The following is a 17,521-nucleotide window of genomic DNA, read 5'->3' as shown; positions in this document are numbered from 1 at the left end:
TCGAATTATACAAGCCCACCGGCAGCTGCCAGCAGCCTCTAGGGCTCCTATGTACAGGGTAGACCCCTAATCTTTGTCAAAGAGTGACTTCCAAGAGGCTAGAAATGGATGCCCCGGCTACCTTGAAACTATAAAAAGGAACATAGTAGTACTAGGTTCTAAGGTAGGATTACTAGGAAAGTAAAGTACTTAGGTTCAATATGACGGTAGTGAGCGTAACGGTATAGAAGTCACCATTTAAGAGTAGAAAGAGAAGATCTGATTGGTCTGTTAAGGTTGTATTTTTTCATGGGTGAAGTCCCCGAGTGACAAAGTTTAGGGGTGAATCCTGTAGACTCAGCAAACTCAGACTCTTTGGTGCCTCCTGAATCTTGAATTCTATATTAAGTCGCTTTAAAGTACCCCCCCTAATTTATACTAGAGTCCCTATATTATTCTCTACTATAATTCTATCTATTATAAATATAATATAGTTTAAAAATTTTATTAATTATTATAGTTATATAAAGGGGGTAAAAGGGGTTACTATTTATAAGTTTAAGTTTAAATAGTACTAAATTATAAATAAAAGTAGTAATTAAAAAATAATTTTATATATTAATATATAAAGAAATACTTTAAATATTATAAACTTTAAAATAATATTTATTATATTATATTTAACTTAATTTTTAAGTTTAATATATTTATTATTAAAGTTTAATTATAAAATATATATTTATAATTTATAACTATTAAAATTACTTTAATTATTACTTAATATATTTATATTATTATACCTATATAGTATATTTATATTATTATCTCCTTTAATTTATATAGTTCCTTTTATTAAAGCTCCTTCTTTATTTTAAAATTACTATTTTTATTTATATAATTTAAAAGTAATTTAATAACTTTTAGATATTATATTAGAGTTAGTTCTAATAAATTTTTAATAATACTTAGGAGGTAATATACTATTTAATAGTTAGTTAAGTAACCTACTATTAAATAGTCTTTAATTTAAAAGATATATTTAAACTATATTTTTATATTTTAAATACTTTTTTAAAAATTAATTTATATTAATATAAAAATAAAAATAGGTTATTAAATAATAGGTTTAATTTAAATAAACCCTTTATTAAATAAAAGTATTAAATATTAAATAATTTAATATTTTATATAAATATATTAAACTAAATAAAATATATATAATATAATTAAGTATAATAATATACTTATTTTAACTTTTTTACTTATTAGTTAGCCTTAAGGTATATATATATTATTTATTTATAAAAGGAGTAATAATACTATTAAAATATATTTAAGTTAATAAGTTAGATATTAGAAGACTTTATTTTAATATCTACTATTTAGTTACTTAAAAGTAATAAAGTATATCTATATACTTTATTAATAACCTAAAAGTCTTTTATATATATAATCTTTAATATAAATTATATATATTTATTAGTAAAAATATTTAATATAAGTAATATTATAACTTACTTTTATATTATTTAGCTAAGTTAATTAAAAATATAATATTTATATAATAGTTAGAGTTAAAGATTAATTAGTATAAAATTATACTTAATTAAAATATCCTTATTTTATTTAACTTACTTAAAAGTTTCCTTTATTATTATAAATTAGGTAAATAAAGTTATTAATTTAAAAAAGCTATTTATTTTTATAATTAGTAGGTATAGGTTATTACTATTTTTATTATTAGATTATATTTACCTTAAAAAGGTTTTTATAATATATTTAACTAATATCTATAATTATTTTATATATCTTATAAAGTTATTAATACTTAATAATTTTAGATTTTATAATTTATATAATATAATTAATTAATAAAGAAAGAAGGTATTTAAAATTATAAAAGTAAGTTAATATAATTATTATTTCTTTTATAGCTATATTATATTAATTAGTTTATAAATAATTATTAAATAGGTTTATAATAACCTAGCTAGAATTATTATATATAATAATTTTAACTTTTAAGAAATATATAAGAATATTTAAGTAAAACGTTTTATAGTAATATACTACTTTATAATAGCTATACTTTACTTTATTTTATTTATATAATTAAACTTTAACTTAATTTAATTTAATATTACTTAATTAATATTTTATTTTATAATTCTTTTAATATATTTAATTAAAGTAGTTTATTAAGTTATTATTAAATTAATAAAAGCTTATTAACTATATAATATAAAATATATTATATTATATATTTTAAATATTTTTATAAAAATATTTAATAAAAATATAAAATATATTTTTAAAATATTTTTATTTAAAGGTTAAAAGATTATTATAAATGTAATTAGTAGTAATACTTTTAAGTTTATAAATTAAAAGTTAGTATTTTTAGGTATTAATATTATTTTAATAGAAAATATATATAATATTATACTTTTAATAATTATTATAAATAAGGGTATAATAAATAATATATATAATATTTATAAAAGATATTTTAAGGGTAGTTTAGTAAAAGAATTATAATTAAAAATATTAATTAATTATAATAAAAGTTAAACTCTATTAAGTTTTATTTTATATATAATAATTAAAAGATAATATAATTTATATAAAGTATAAAAATATAATAAAAATTTAATTAAAATGTATTTTTATTAATAATAGCTTTTCTTATACTTATATTATAATATATTAAATAAATATATATAAAGCTTATAATATTTTAGTTTTAAACTATTAGTAATTTTAATAGCTTAATAAACTATAATAATTAAGTTATACTTAACTATAATACTAAATTCTTTAATTATTAAATTTATATAAATAATATATTAAATAATATAAAATACTACTATTTTTCCTATTTTTATATTAGGGTTTCTAGAAGTGTATATTAGCTTTAATTATTTATTAAATAGTATACCTTAATATAGTTAATTTACCCTTTTAGCTTAGTATAGTTATAAATAATAATATAGCTATAAATACTTTTAAATAATATATTAGTTAAAATAATAATTTAAATAATATATTTAAGGATTTTATAATTACTTATATAATTAATAGTATACTTAAAATTATAAATAAATAGTAATAGGATAATATTATAGATAGTATTATTAAAGAGAATTTATTTTTATATATTTAGTATAGGGTCTTTTATTAATTATATTTATTATTTAGCCCCTTTTAAAAATATAAATATATAATTTAAAATTAATATTATTTACTTTAAACTATTTATATACTTATTTACCTTTATTATATTATCTATTATAGTAATATTAGCTTATTATAGTAGTTAATACTATATTTTATTCTAATATTTTATAATATTAATTATTATAACTATAAAAGCTAATACTTTATTTTTATAGCTTTTATATTTAAAAGTAAATAAGAAATACTAACTTATATAATATTAATCAATAAATTTATTAAATATATAATATTTAATAAATTATAAAAGTTTATTAACTTATTTTTAAATATATAAATAATAGCTTTATAAAAATATTTAAATATATAAAAACTTAATATATAATATTTAATATATATTTATTATTAATATTTTTATTATAATGTTTTAATTATAATAAAGTAAGTATTTAAATATAACTTTAATTAAAGTAATAATAGCTATTACTCTATTATTCTATTATATTTAAAATTTAAATATTAATAAGCCTTTTAGTTAATAAAAGTAAAATAATATACTACCTAAAACTATAAAAAAAATTTATTATATAAACTTTATTTAAAATTAAAAACTTTATTAATAAGGGTATTAATATTACTTAAAATAAAATTAATAATTTTAATTATATATATATTATATTTAATAATAACCTTATTAATAAATATAATAGGATATTAATTTTAAGTATTATAATTAATTTAAAAGGTAATAATTTAAATATTATTATTAATTATAATAAACCTTTAAACCTTTAAATAGCTTTAATTAAAAGGACTTATTTAATATATCTAATACTAATAAAAATATTAATATAATAATATTATTATATTTATTAATATTTATAAATAAATAAAAATATAAATAAGCTTAGTTTTATTATTAATAAATATAAGTTTTTTTTTATATATTTTTATATTATTTAAAAGAAGGTATAGCTATTATAAAAATAATAGCTATTATAATTACTTTAAAATCTACTAATTAACTATATATTTTTATTAATATAATCTATATAGTATTTATTAACCTATTATTATTACTTTATTTTTAAGCCTATTTTCTTTTTATATTTATTTATATAATTAATAGTTTTTTTATTAATTTATATCTATTTATTTATTACCTTTTATCTTTTTTAATATTAAATATTTTTATTATTATTATTTACCTATTATAAAGATTTATAATAATTATAATAGCTATATAAAACCTATTAATTAACTTTATAAGTTATTTATTAAAGGTTATAAAAATAAAGATATTTATAAGGTTATTTAAAACTTAAAGCTTATTAATAGTAACTTTATATTTATTAAAGTTTAAATTATAATAAATATATTTAATAATAATATAAAGTATAATATTTATATTTATATATATAATTAACTTTTAACAAATTAATAAGTTAGCTTTTTCTTTTATATACCTTTATTAGGTTACCTATAAAGTACTATATAATATAAGAAAGAGAGCTACATTAAATATAATTAATAGAAGTAATAGTTCTTCCTTATATAAATAATAATTAATAATAGAATATAGTTTAATTAATATTAAAATTATTACTTATATTAAAATCTTAATAAGTTTCTATATTTTTAATATTATAGTTTTATTTAATTAACTATTATAATTATATAATATAAGTAACTAATAATAAAGGAGGCTATAAAGTAAGCTAAAGATAAGTTATTATTATTCTTATTTATATATATAGCTATACCTTTCTAGGTAGCTATACCTATATTTATATTTATAGTTAAGTTTATACTTATAGCTAAGCTTATATTTAAGCTTATATTATAAAGTAATTAAGTAGCTATTAATACGCCTTTTATATTTAAAGTTAGCTAGTTATTATATAGTTAGAGTAAATAGTTATATTAAAAGTACTATTTTTTTAATTTTAAGCTTATTATTAATTAATTTAATAATATTACTCCTTAGCTTAATTTAATTAAATAAATTTAAATAAAATTATTTTAATAATAATAATATATTTAATTTTATTAATAATATTATTATTAATAATAATAATAATAATATAATTATTATTAAAACTAATATTAATTTAGTAGTAAGTAATACTATTTATAATTAATATAAATTTTATAATTACTAATATTTATTTTAAATATTAAATTTAATTTTAATATAGTTTCTTATTTTATTATATTATTATTTATTTTATTTATATATAAATATATTTAGTAAGTTTAATATAAAACCTTAATTAAAAATACTTAAAAATATAAGGTTAGCTTAAATATTATTATATAAAGCTTAGTTAAGTATTTATATAAAGCTTAAATTAAATTATTTTTAATATTTTAAAGTATAAAAGTTATTTATTTATATTATTTTACTTCTATTAAGAAAATAAAAAGTATATTAAAAGGAGTAAGTTAAGTTTAATAAATTAAATTCTTTTATTATAAACTTATATAAAATTAAAAACAATTTTAACTTTAATAATATTAATATAAATATTATTATAATTATATTTATAATTTTAAAAAGATATTATAAAGCTTAATATTAATTTTTATTAAGATTTATAATAGAACTTTTAATTATATTAAAATAGTAAAATTATAAGGTTTATTTTAGTTTAACCTTTAAAATATTTATTTATAATCTATTTAATATAATAGAATATTATATTAGATATAAGGCCTTTAAGTTATATAATTATTATATTAATAAATTTTAATAAATTAATAAAGCCTAATATATATTATATTTTTAAAGAATATTAATAGCCCTTAATTACCTATATAAAGTGTAAAAAGGTAGGTAAAGTTTTTTATTTATTTTACTTTAATTAAATAGCTATTAACTAAAAACTAAGTTTATAATAATAAAAATTAAATATAGTTAAAGGGTTATATTAAGTATTATTATAAAATAAATATTTTAGTGCTATTAAAAGAGTAAGTATTACTATTTTTAAAGTAATAAGCTATTAGTATAGCTTTATAGTACTATTTTAATAGTAAAGTAGATAAGATTAATAATTTTAATAATAAGGGTCTAAGTACTAGCAAGAAAAAGAACCTTTTTATTAAGTAGTTTAATTAAGTGGTAGTATTAATTATTAGTTTATAGGTATTTTTTTTTATATAAATAGTTAGAATAAGGTTTTCCTAGCCCTTATAGTTATAGTATATTTAGTAACTATATATATATTTATTAAAAAATAATTTTAATTTTAATTATTATATATTATAAAACTCTTATTATATAACTTATTATAAATAGTAGGTTATTATATTTTTTTTTAATTTAAAATTTTAACTATTAAGTTTATTAACTTTAAAGTTAGACTATTATTTAGCTATTAAGTCCCCTAACTTAAGAATTAAGCTATTATTTAACTATTAAGTCTACTAGCTTTAAAGTTAGGTTATTATTTAACTATTAAGTTTTTTAATTTAGAAATTAAGCTATTATCTAACCATTAAGTCCCCTAACTTAGAAATTAGGCCGTTATTTAGCTATTAAGTCCTTTAGTTTAGAAATTTAGCTATTATTTAATCTTCCTTAGCTTCTAGTTTAGAAATTAGACTATTATTTAGTCTTTCTAGGCTTTTAGTTTAAATATTAGACCGTTATTTAGTCTTTCTAGCTCTAATAATTTGGAAATTAGGCCGTTATTTAGTCTTCCTAGCCTTAATAGCTTGGAAACTAGGCTATTATTTAGTCTTTTTAGCCTTAATAGTTTAAAAATTAGGCTATTATTTAGTCTTTTTAGCTTTAATAGTTTAGAAATTAGGCTATTATTTAGTTTTTCTAGCCTTAATAGCTTAAAAATTAGGTTGTTATCTAGCCCTCCTTGCTTTAATTAAGTAGCTATTTAGCTATTTATTAGCCCTTTTTCTTAAAGCTTTTATAGGTATTATTAGATAATTATTATAAAGTTAAATAAACTATAGAATTATTATTCTATTAATATTTAAATATATAGGAAGTAGAAGAGTTATAAATATATATTATTTTATTAACTTAATTTATAACTATAAACTTAACCTATAATTATAAATCCTTTTATATTAAACTATAATATTACACTTAAATAAGTAATTAAAATATTTAATTAGCTAACTAATAATATTTAATATATTAACTAACTATTTATTAGTTAAAATAATATTAATAGTATTATATAACTTTTTTATTTATTAAATATTACTTATAAATAATAATTATATAATTATATAATATTTAACTTAATTCTATCTATTATAATTATTTCCTCTTATTATTAATAGTAACTTTTAAATACTATATATAAAAGAATTACTATTTTATAATATTATAAATATTAATATATAAAATAATAAGTTAGATATTATTCTAACTATTATATATTAAAGCTTATTAAAATATTATTTAAATAGTTTAGTTAATGTACTAAAAAGTTATTTATAAAAAGTATTTCTTTAATATAGAGTAGTATTAATAATTATAATAGCTAGTTTATAGAGGGTAGACTCTAGTTATTTATATTAAATAAAGGTAATATTCTTAACGCTATATAACTAAAAGACTACCCTTTTATAATATTAAACTACACCTTTAAACTACTATATTAGGACTTAGGCTAGGTATAATTTCTTAATATAAGTAGACCTATATATTTACTATAAAAATACTATATATACTATTTAACTAATTTATATTTAATATCTAATAGTAAACTAGCTATAATATTTTATATTATTATTAATATCTAACTAATATTACTATAATATTATTATATAGAAATAATAATTTAAATAATAGTTAAAGTAGCTATTTTTATTATATAAAATTAGTAATAGAATATAAATATATATTATTTTATTTTAATTTATTATATACTATAATACTATTACTAGATATAGTAGTATATTAATATAGTTTATATAATAAACTTTTAATTTATTATATTATATAAATTAAGGTAAGTATTTTATATTAGTTTATAAAATATAATAATTATAAAAGTATAATAGTTATAATTTTAAGTTTTTATTTAAAAATAGGTTAATTATAGCCCTAGATTATTTAAAGCTTATATATAGTATTAAAATATTAAGCTAAACTAATACCTTTATTTTAGCGTCCCTAACCTATTTTTTAACCTTCCTTTAAAATACCTTTTATATTATTTATAAATATTAAGCTCTTTATTATATATTTATTTAATAATTAGTAATTAATTAATATACTTATTAATAAAGAACTATAAACTATAGTATTTAAATTCTTAAGGTTTTAAATTTAATATAGCCTATATTAATTAGTTAACTATTTAAAATAAGGGTTTATTATATTTAACCTAATACTTAATTTTAATAACTTTAATAATATTAAAGTATATACTATTAGATATATATTAGGCGCCTAGTAGAATATATATATATTTATAGGGTAAAAGCTAAATATTTACCTTTTTTAATATTAATTATTAATTTATTTTAATTATTTTTAACTATTATTATAATATAAAGCTTTTAATTATTACTTTTTAATAGGTTATTTATTAGCTTTAAAATACTTGGTATATAGTAGTTATAATATCTAAATTTATAGTTTAATATTTATTATTTTATATTTTTATATAAATAATAGCTTTTATTTATATAAATAATTAAAATTAATAAAATTAAGTATAGGGTTAAGTATATAAAAGGTATTAATATACTTTTTTTTAAATTATATTTATATATTAGTAAATATTATAAACTATGTTCTTAAAATATTTTAAATAGTATCTTTAATATAAAACTTAGGTAAAAATATAGCTATATTTAACTTTTAAATATTATATTATATATATTATTATTTATAATTATTAAGTTTTTAATAGCTATAGCTAACCTTTAGTTATAAGTTAAATTATTAAAAGTTATTAAGTTAAAGAATATATCCTTTTAAGTAAAAGAACTTATAAGTTATTAGTTATAACTTTAATTTCTTTTTAATATTTATTAATAAAATAAATATTTTTTTAATATTTTAGTTTGTTTATATTATTATTTAAATTTAGCTTTACCTTTAAAATTATATTTAATACTATTTTAATAAAGTTTTTAAATAAATATTAAAATATAAATTATATAGTATAATTAAGTTTATTATTTTTAATAATTTACCTTTTATTAAAATTAATTTATAAAGTTTTTAAATAATAAAACTTTTATTATATAATTATTTTTATATTAAAAATATTAATTTTATTTTTAATATTATAATAGTTAAAATTAATTAAATAATTAAGTTAAGCTTTAAAAACTTTTATTAATATTATTTTATTAATCTTATTTATATTACTATAATATATACTAATAACCTTAGCTATTATTTATATATTATAGCCTTATAGCTATAGGTATATTTATAGTATAGTTTTATTTTACTTAATATATTAATATTATTTATATAAATAATAGTCTTTATAATAAAATATTTAAAGTTATTATAATTAATAGTTTTTAATAGAAATTTAAGTTAATAAAAGTTTAATATATATTTATTAATAAGTAGTTATATATATAACTTAATTTTAAATTAATTAATAAAATTTAAATAAACTTTATATAATAATTATTACTATTATTAACCCTTTAAAAGCTATTATATTAAAGGATAAATTTCTTAATATTTTTAAAGAAAGTTATTATATACTTAAAAATAGTATATTACTATATAATAAGGGTTGTAAATAGTTTAATATTATAAATTTTTATAAAAGACTTTTATTAATATATTATATAAAGTTTATTAATTACTATATAGCCTAGTTAGCTATTTAAGCTATCCTTAAAAATCTTTTTTATATAGTTTCTAATAGTAATCTTTAAGCTAGTTAAAATATAAGTAAACTTACTATTTTTAACTTATTTAAATATTTTAAGGTTTTAGGTATAAAAGTTTTTATTAAATAGAACTAATATTACCCCTTAAAAAGTATAAACTTATTTATAATAAGTCTTAATTAAAGCTATTAAGGGTATAATTTAAAGAGTAATTTTACCTATTATAGTTATAAATAACTAGAAAATAATACTCTTTTAAACCTAGTTTTTATAATAAGAATTATATTACTTTTTTAAATATAATATAAAAACTATTTCTACTTATTTAAATTAAGGCTTTCTTCTATTAAAAGATAATATAATATAATTTAAATAAATATAGCCTATAAAAGTAAATTAATAGGTTAATTTATATAAATACTATATTATTAGTAAATTATTAAAAACTATTATATATATTTAAAAGAATATTTAAATAAGCTATATTTTTATAGGAATATTAGTACCTATATATAAGCTCTTTAAAAATAATAATAAATTTAATATATAATTAAAATAATAATTTAATATTATTTTAATTAATAAATAAAAGCCTTAATATTAATATAAAAATAAAATTATTATATTTAGTTTAAATTATAACTATAAATTAAACTATAATTATATAACTATTAAATTAATATTATATATCTAATAAGTTTATAATAAATAATTATTACTAATTATATATTCCTATATATATAGAAAATAGTTACTAATAATTTAAAGCTATTAAATTATTATTATTAAGCTTATTACTATTAAATATAAAATAAGGTTCTAAGCTTTATTTATAGGAATCCTTTAACTTAACTAAAATTTATTAATTATATTATTATTAAACTTATATAAATTATTATTTAATTTATTAAATATTATTAAATAATATTTATATATTTTTAAAATTTATAAACTATTTTAAAATTAAATAGTTAAAAATAAGATTATAAAATTATAATTTAATACCTATTATATTAATATATAACAACTATAATACTTAAAGAAAAGAGAAATATATATTAAAATTACCTTTATAAACTAATTTTATTATATATTTCTTTTAATTTATACTTTATTATTTTAAATATAATAATATTTTAAAGCTAAATATTAAATAAACTATTATTTTTATTTAATATTTATAATTAAATAAATATCTTAATATATAAAAGGTTTTATATAATAAAAAATATATACTAAAAATATTAAATAAATAATATATTTAATAAATATATTATTTATAAAGTACTTAATATTATTATTATTATTATAATAGTAAATATAATTTTTAACTATTTTTTTTAATATATAATATTATTTTTACTTAAAGTTTAACACTATTTAAATATAAATATAATAGAAAGTATATATCTAATTATAGTAATTTATAGCGCTAATTAAACTTTATATATTTAATATAATATAGGGCTGGGGACCCTAATAGCTACGAAAGTAGGTATAGCTGCTAAATTCCGAGCCCGAATTCTATAGGTATACTTTCTAGTACTTCTATATTCGTAGAGTCTACTCCTATGGGGGTAACAAAGCTCCAGAGAGGGCTGAGAGGGTGGTAAAGATGGCAGGGCAGGACAGTGCAGGACGGGGCAGGACAGGGAAGGTCAGGCCCAGAAGTCGCGACGGGGTGGCACTCTGGAACGGGTAAGCTCAAGGAGCAGGGGCAGGGCGTCGGACAGGGATGGCACGTGTCACCTATGCAACCTCGCGTCCTGGACGCGGCTCCACCCAGCGCCTGGTGGCCAGCCTCAGTACGGTTTATTGAATGAAGCGGGCCACAGTGGGAGATTTGATGGACCCTGAAATGGTAGTCGTCATTAAAAATAAGTGTGCCTTGCCGAGGTGGCCGACCAGATACTATGGGCACAAGTAATTGTGAAATCCACACCAACATCTGGCCCTCCCTCCCCCCTCGTCATGACGGCGCGCATGGACGGGGCGGAGGCTGGTGTCATGGCCACCGTGACGCTGCATGGTAAGTACGGAGTAGTATGGTGGCTCGGAGGCTCGGTCGGCACCTTGTTCATGCAAGACACGGCAAGACACACTGTGATATAATGCAGCGTGGCCCGTGCACACGCCGCTCCGGTCGACTGAGAAGGCTGGTAAAGGTAAAATGCACCACGGGAGTGGATACGGACCCGCGGGTACCTTGGGCTCGCCACGCCCTGCTGGCCCGTCAGGCACCGTACCTGAAGCAGTGGGGGAGGCGGCCGGCACGAGATCAGATGTACAGTAAATTGGGGAGGCGGTCGGGTGGGCCTCCACCGTCGAGCGCTGTCATGGCTGCATGGGCAAGAGGGCAACAATAGGGAAACCCACTTGTTCCAAAACACGCTCTCCGGGACGCAATTAGCAACAAGACCACGCGGGAACACGAGCACACGGGCACGCGAGCAGGCGAGTGACAGCGGGTGGGCAGGGGAGCCAGCCCTCCGCCGGCACATTCACCCACGCAGCCCGGATCGTCGACTGATTATCAAGCGAACCACCACATCAGGACCCCCCAAAGCACCCCACAGGGCAATGTCATGGGCGTGGCTTTGCCGATCGGATCGAGACCCACTTTCATGGCCACTCTCATGGGAGGCCGTTTCGGAACACTTCGCTGCACCCGTTCCTGGCCGATCCAACAGTCTCGTTGAACCACTGCTGCAATCAAGTCAGACGCAAAAGGCACTGGTCTAGAATGACGCATGTGATCTGGTATGGTCAAAGGTATCTCTGTTTTGTTTCTCCGCTGACCCAAGTCAATCATAAACCCTTCCAATGTCTGCTGGCTGCGCTCGCGCACAAGCTGTCTTTGCTGGGTGTTTGTCCCCTCCCCCAGGCTGTATCCCTGTGGTGCCCTCGTCTATAATAGTCCCGCAGTATAATGTGGCCCCTGCCGTATAGCAGCCATGCTGATGATGATACTCCTGAGACCAATGGTCTCATATTGACAACGTATAACTTCTCTCATACTATCATGCGCGCCTTCCAGCCCGAGGACATTAGTCTCAACGGCGTTGTGGAGCATATCACCCATCTCTGTTGAAGAGACTGGCATTGGTTCAGGAGCGTGTGTCTTTCCACGTCAAGAATTGACCCGGCTTCGCGCGCGGTCTGTCCTAAAGACTGGCCTGGTCTGTCTGACCTATATCGCATCCCGCTCTCGCGAAACGGTGAATGCCGTGGGCCGCGCACACAGCAAGTCATCATCACAAGCGACGAGCTGAAAGTGCAGTCTCGTGAGGACTTGCTGCGTGGGCGGTCCGGGGCGGCAGTTGGCCGATTTGGCTGGGTGTCATTGTCGCCAACGAACCGATAGGCCGGCCCCCTTCAGGTCTGCGGGTATGTATCCCCGAGACTCTCATACGCCGTATTGGCATCAAACAGCCCCATATTGAAGTTGTCCGCGTTGTTCATGCCCTCGCCAGGGAAATGCAGCCACTGGTCAAAATCCAGATTGAGGTTGCTCATGCCGGCCCCGGTGTCGCCAAGGTTCGTCCAGTCCATCCCGTTGATATCGGTCATCTCCACGTCCGCAAGTGCGTGCTCCGAGGACCCGCTTGCGGAAGGCGTCAGCCCGATGTCACGCTCCGAGTGCGGCGGCGAGTCGCCCATGGCGACCGACTGCGGCGGCAACTGGTGCGTCAGCCCGTCGATGGTCGGCAGCGTGTTCGATGCTGCCGCCGCCGCCGCAAGATAGGCGTACTTGGAAGCCTCCATCTCCGCAGCCGTAACGACAGGCGGTACTACCTGGTCCGGCGGAGGCGTGGCCGGACGCGCGAAAGGCGAGGCGGGCGTGGCAATTCTCATATCAGACAGCGTGTTCGCCGCCGGGGCGGTGCTGGCGACTTCTGACGCCCCCCTCATGCGGTCCGGGTCGTGTATGGCTGCCTTCTTGAGCGCCGACTCCAGGAAGCCGGCCGCAAAGTCCGCCGCCGCGTAAATATCGCGCAGCTTTACCATGACTTGCATGCACTGGTGGAAGCCTCTCTGAGCCTCCTTGCGTCGCTCAAAGTCGGGATGCTTGTATTCGACCAGGTGTATTATCATAGCGGGCAGCACGACCGTGACTCCTGTGGTCGGGAGGTATTTGGCGAGGCGGTAAAAGTACATCTCAGCTGCCATGCGCGTGATCTGGGTGGCCGCGTTCTTGACCTTGTCGCGCGACGCTTCCTGCACGGCTCTGGACGCCTGCGGTGGTTGCAGTGGCGACGTGGGCAGGAAAAGTGGGCGGTGAAGCGCCGAGGTTGTCGTCTGGTATACCATATGCAACAGATTGCGCTGTACTGCGATGGTGGACCGCCCGTCTTGGATGTCATACTGCGTGAGCGGCCTGTACTGGCAGGATGGCGGGAGCGCGGTGGCCCAGGCAGCGATCTCTCTGTCGACATGTTCAACGGCCTCCAGGTTGTCAAGAGACTTGTTCGGGAAGAGCATCATGGTGGTGCTGGTGCGCTCGGGTTGGAGCCGATCCCGGATGAGAACCGAGTACTGTGCCTTAAGCATTTGACTGATGAGCACACAGAGCTTAGCTTTCTGAACGCACATCTCGGCGAGTTCTCTCTGCATCTCGATGTTGCGAATAACGGTACACTCTGGCGGCAGGAGGTTGTTGTCGTCGGGCAGGACATCGATCTCGAAGTCAGCCTCCTGTAGCATAGGCACATCGAAGTCCTCGTCCTTTATGCGAGTGGGCCGGCGCATGCCGAGTGCGATGAGGCGGTCGCGCATAAAACACGACCACCACATCCTCTTCCAAAGCCGCTGCTTGCGAGGAGGCATGGTGTTGTTGTTGTCCGGGTTCCGGTGAAGGCCGATGGTGTGGGCAAGCGAGATAGCAACGCCCATCCAATGCCAAGTGTCCTTCTGGTCATCGGGAGTCTCGTACCAGTATGTCATCAGCAGAAGCGCCTGGACGAGGACCAGCCTGTCGGAGTCGTAGTCGAAGTCGTAGAGCAGCTGGACCGGGAGTCAGCACCACTGAGCTCGGTCCACACATCGTCGCACGAGAGGAACGGGGGAGACTCACCCTGGCCCTTTGGAAGAACATCTTCCGAGCAGCCTTTCGGATCGGGTACCCAGCCTTGGTCAGGACGCTCCTCTTGACGAAAGCCGAGCCCGCAAACAGGACAGCCTGGTAGAGGAGCAGGCTGATCTGGCCATCCCGACCGTGACCAGCGTGTATCACATTCAAGAAGTCGAACAGCTCCAGGAGGGGCATGTAAGGGTGGACATATTCGACGTAGGCCTGCAGGAGGGCATTCTGCAGGGCAGGCTCGGGTATGGTCAGGGCGCCCTTGCGCTGGAGGTAGGCGATCTCATCCTGGCCAATCCTGTCGGGCAGTGGTTTGACCCAGGGCGGCAGCAGTCCCAGGTCTGCATTGGGTTCTTCAAACGAGCTGTTGGAGAAGAGCTGCACCGGGTTCCAAGGGACCTGGCTGGGGTTGCCCAGACCGGGTCTTTGGACTGTTTCGTGTAAGCTTATGATCACGGGCAGGGTCTCGTGGACAGAAAATTGTGTTGTGGTCTGGGGATGTGTGCGCTTGGCATTTGCATGTGAAGATGACGGACGGGGTAGGACGGGGCTCCTTGCAGGTTGCTTTTGCTTGGGTGGGGGTCAAGTTGGGGGAAAGGCGCGGTGGTGTCAATTGAGGGCGAGGTTAGCGTGGGCAGGGTGGGATGTACACCACAGGACAGATGTACAGATGTACCACAACGACGGTAGAGTAGAGTGAGCGACGGAAGAGTGAGCGAGCAAAACACACGCGCACCCAACCCAATCCACAAGCACACAAGGACTTACACATGAGTGGGACCTGAGCATCAACACTCCCAAACATGCCCCCGACGCTCTCGAGGCCAGGCATAGAGGCTGCAGAGACATTACTCGGCCTCCTGAGATCTGCACTGGCGATGTTGATCGGGCCAGCACCGTTTGCGCCCCCTGTGTGGAGGTGCAGGGCCTCGGCCCCAGGCATGGCGCCCACCGAACCCCCTACCGAGCTCGCTGCCGTGGGGAGGTCCTTTCTCCTGCGCGAGCACACTCCAGTCAGCACGGTCCCTAACCTGTCAAAAATGCAACCCTGAGACAATTTTTTTTTAATCCCCTTCTTCTCCTTGCTCACCCTTCACCCTTCCCTGGCGTGACCATGTGATCACAGTTTCACATGTGAAAATGACGCACCCCTGGGGGCTGTCATATTCTTGTCACCCAGTGTAATTGGGTGCCACAGCATGTGAGAGGCTGAGAAGTCTGGAAAATAGAAGGGCGTTTGTCACTCACCTCCGTCGCCGGCTCGCCTGGATAATGCACTCGACATTGTCCCATTTGCAGTTCCCGCAGGGGAAATTCTCGACCACGTCGCATCGCACCTTGCGAGCCCGGCAGGATGCACATGCCCGCGGTGCCCGCCGTTTGGCGACCTTGCCGGTCTTGTCGTTGGGGTCGGCCGTTGAGCCCTTCCGGTTCTTGGGTTGGCCGCCGGCCGTTGAGGAGGCCTTTCTTGCTGTGTTTGCGGTGCACTCGATCTCACCCGGCGTCGGGTTGTCTACCATCCCGTCCCCGGGTGTCGAGGCCGCCTCGGAGCTGGTTGCCATTGTTCTGTACTGGGGGTGTTGTTGTCGGGCAGGGCAGCTGCACTACGAGGTGTGCATCGGTTCGTGGGGTTGGTAGCCTCTGTAACGGTGTAAATCTGGTCTGAAGAACCGGGGTCGAAGTAGTGAATGAACGGTTTCGGCCCTTGTCCTGCTTCCTCTCTTGGTCTTGTTTTCGGTTTTCAACGTGTGGGCGGCACGGACCGGTGCTGGTGAGAGAGTTGAGTCGTGTGGTTGATGCCAGAGTCCCTCTTAGCAAGCATTGAAACGCCTTTGTTCAGCCTCGGGGCCGGTGACGACGGTATAAGCAATGGCGGGACGGCGGGGCGGGCCACGGGGACAACCAGAGAACAGGCTGCGAAGCAATTGAAAACGAGGTTGAAGCACTCACGCGCACGTTGCGCGGGAGGAGTGGCCCTTGTTATTATAATTTCGAGCCCAAACCCAGGATCGTTCTTTCTAACTCTCGCTGGACTTGGCCCGTAACTAAAGTATCGGTACATCGTCCCACCCCTGCACGTCTAAGCTCGCTGCAAGTGTACGTACCGATCTACTACCTAGTGGACGCAGCTCAGCACAGTACTGTTGCAACTCCGCCTGTCCGTTTCGCGGAGAGTGCCCGAATGCCTCTTGTCTTTGCTGGCCTCCTTGGTGCCATGCGCACGCTCACTTGACCCTATCCTTCCCGTCCGTCCATCCTCCCATCCATCATCTCCATGCAGGGCGACGGACTGGGCTGGCAGGCTGGCAGGCTGGCAGGCTAGGCGGGAAGGGCTGCTGGTTATTCGAGGGTTTGCGATGCGAGTCTTGCCGCGTGGATCTACCGCGACTCTCCCCCAGGGTTCTTATTCGTTTCCGGCACGGCGACCTGGTCACATTCCATGGA

General features: G+C 28.8%; 1 protein-coding gene across 1 annotated transcript; it reads right to left on the bottom strand.

Annotated features, from left to right (window-relative positions):
- Window positions 1-12,757: 12,757 nt before the first annotated feature.
- KVR01_011084 (uncharacterized protein) lies at window positions 12,758-17,063 on the bottom strand. Its single transcript, XM_044784770.1, has 4 exons — window positions 16,325-17,063; window positions 15,845-16,071; window positions 15,071-15,507; window positions 12,758-15,000 (listed from the first exon to the last, which is right to left on the bottom strand). Exons 1-4 carry the CDS (start codon window positions 16,636-16,638, stop codon window positions 13,372-13,374), a joined length of 2,607 nt encoding a protein of 868 aa, XP_044640231.1. The 5' UTR covers window positions 16,639-17,063; the 3' UTR covers window positions 12,758-13,371.
- Window positions 17,064-17,521: the final 458 nt, after the last annotated feature.

The sequence above is a fragment of the Diaporthe batatas genome (assembly GCF_019321695.1).
Source record: "Diaporthe batatas strain CRI 302-4 chromosome Unknown Contig00014, whole genome shotgun sequence".
NCBI lineage: Eukaryota > Fungi > Ascomycota > Sordariomycetes > Diaporthales > Diaporthaceae > Diaporthe > Diaporthe batatas.
This window is presented reverse-complemented; position numbering and strand designations above follow the sequence as displayed.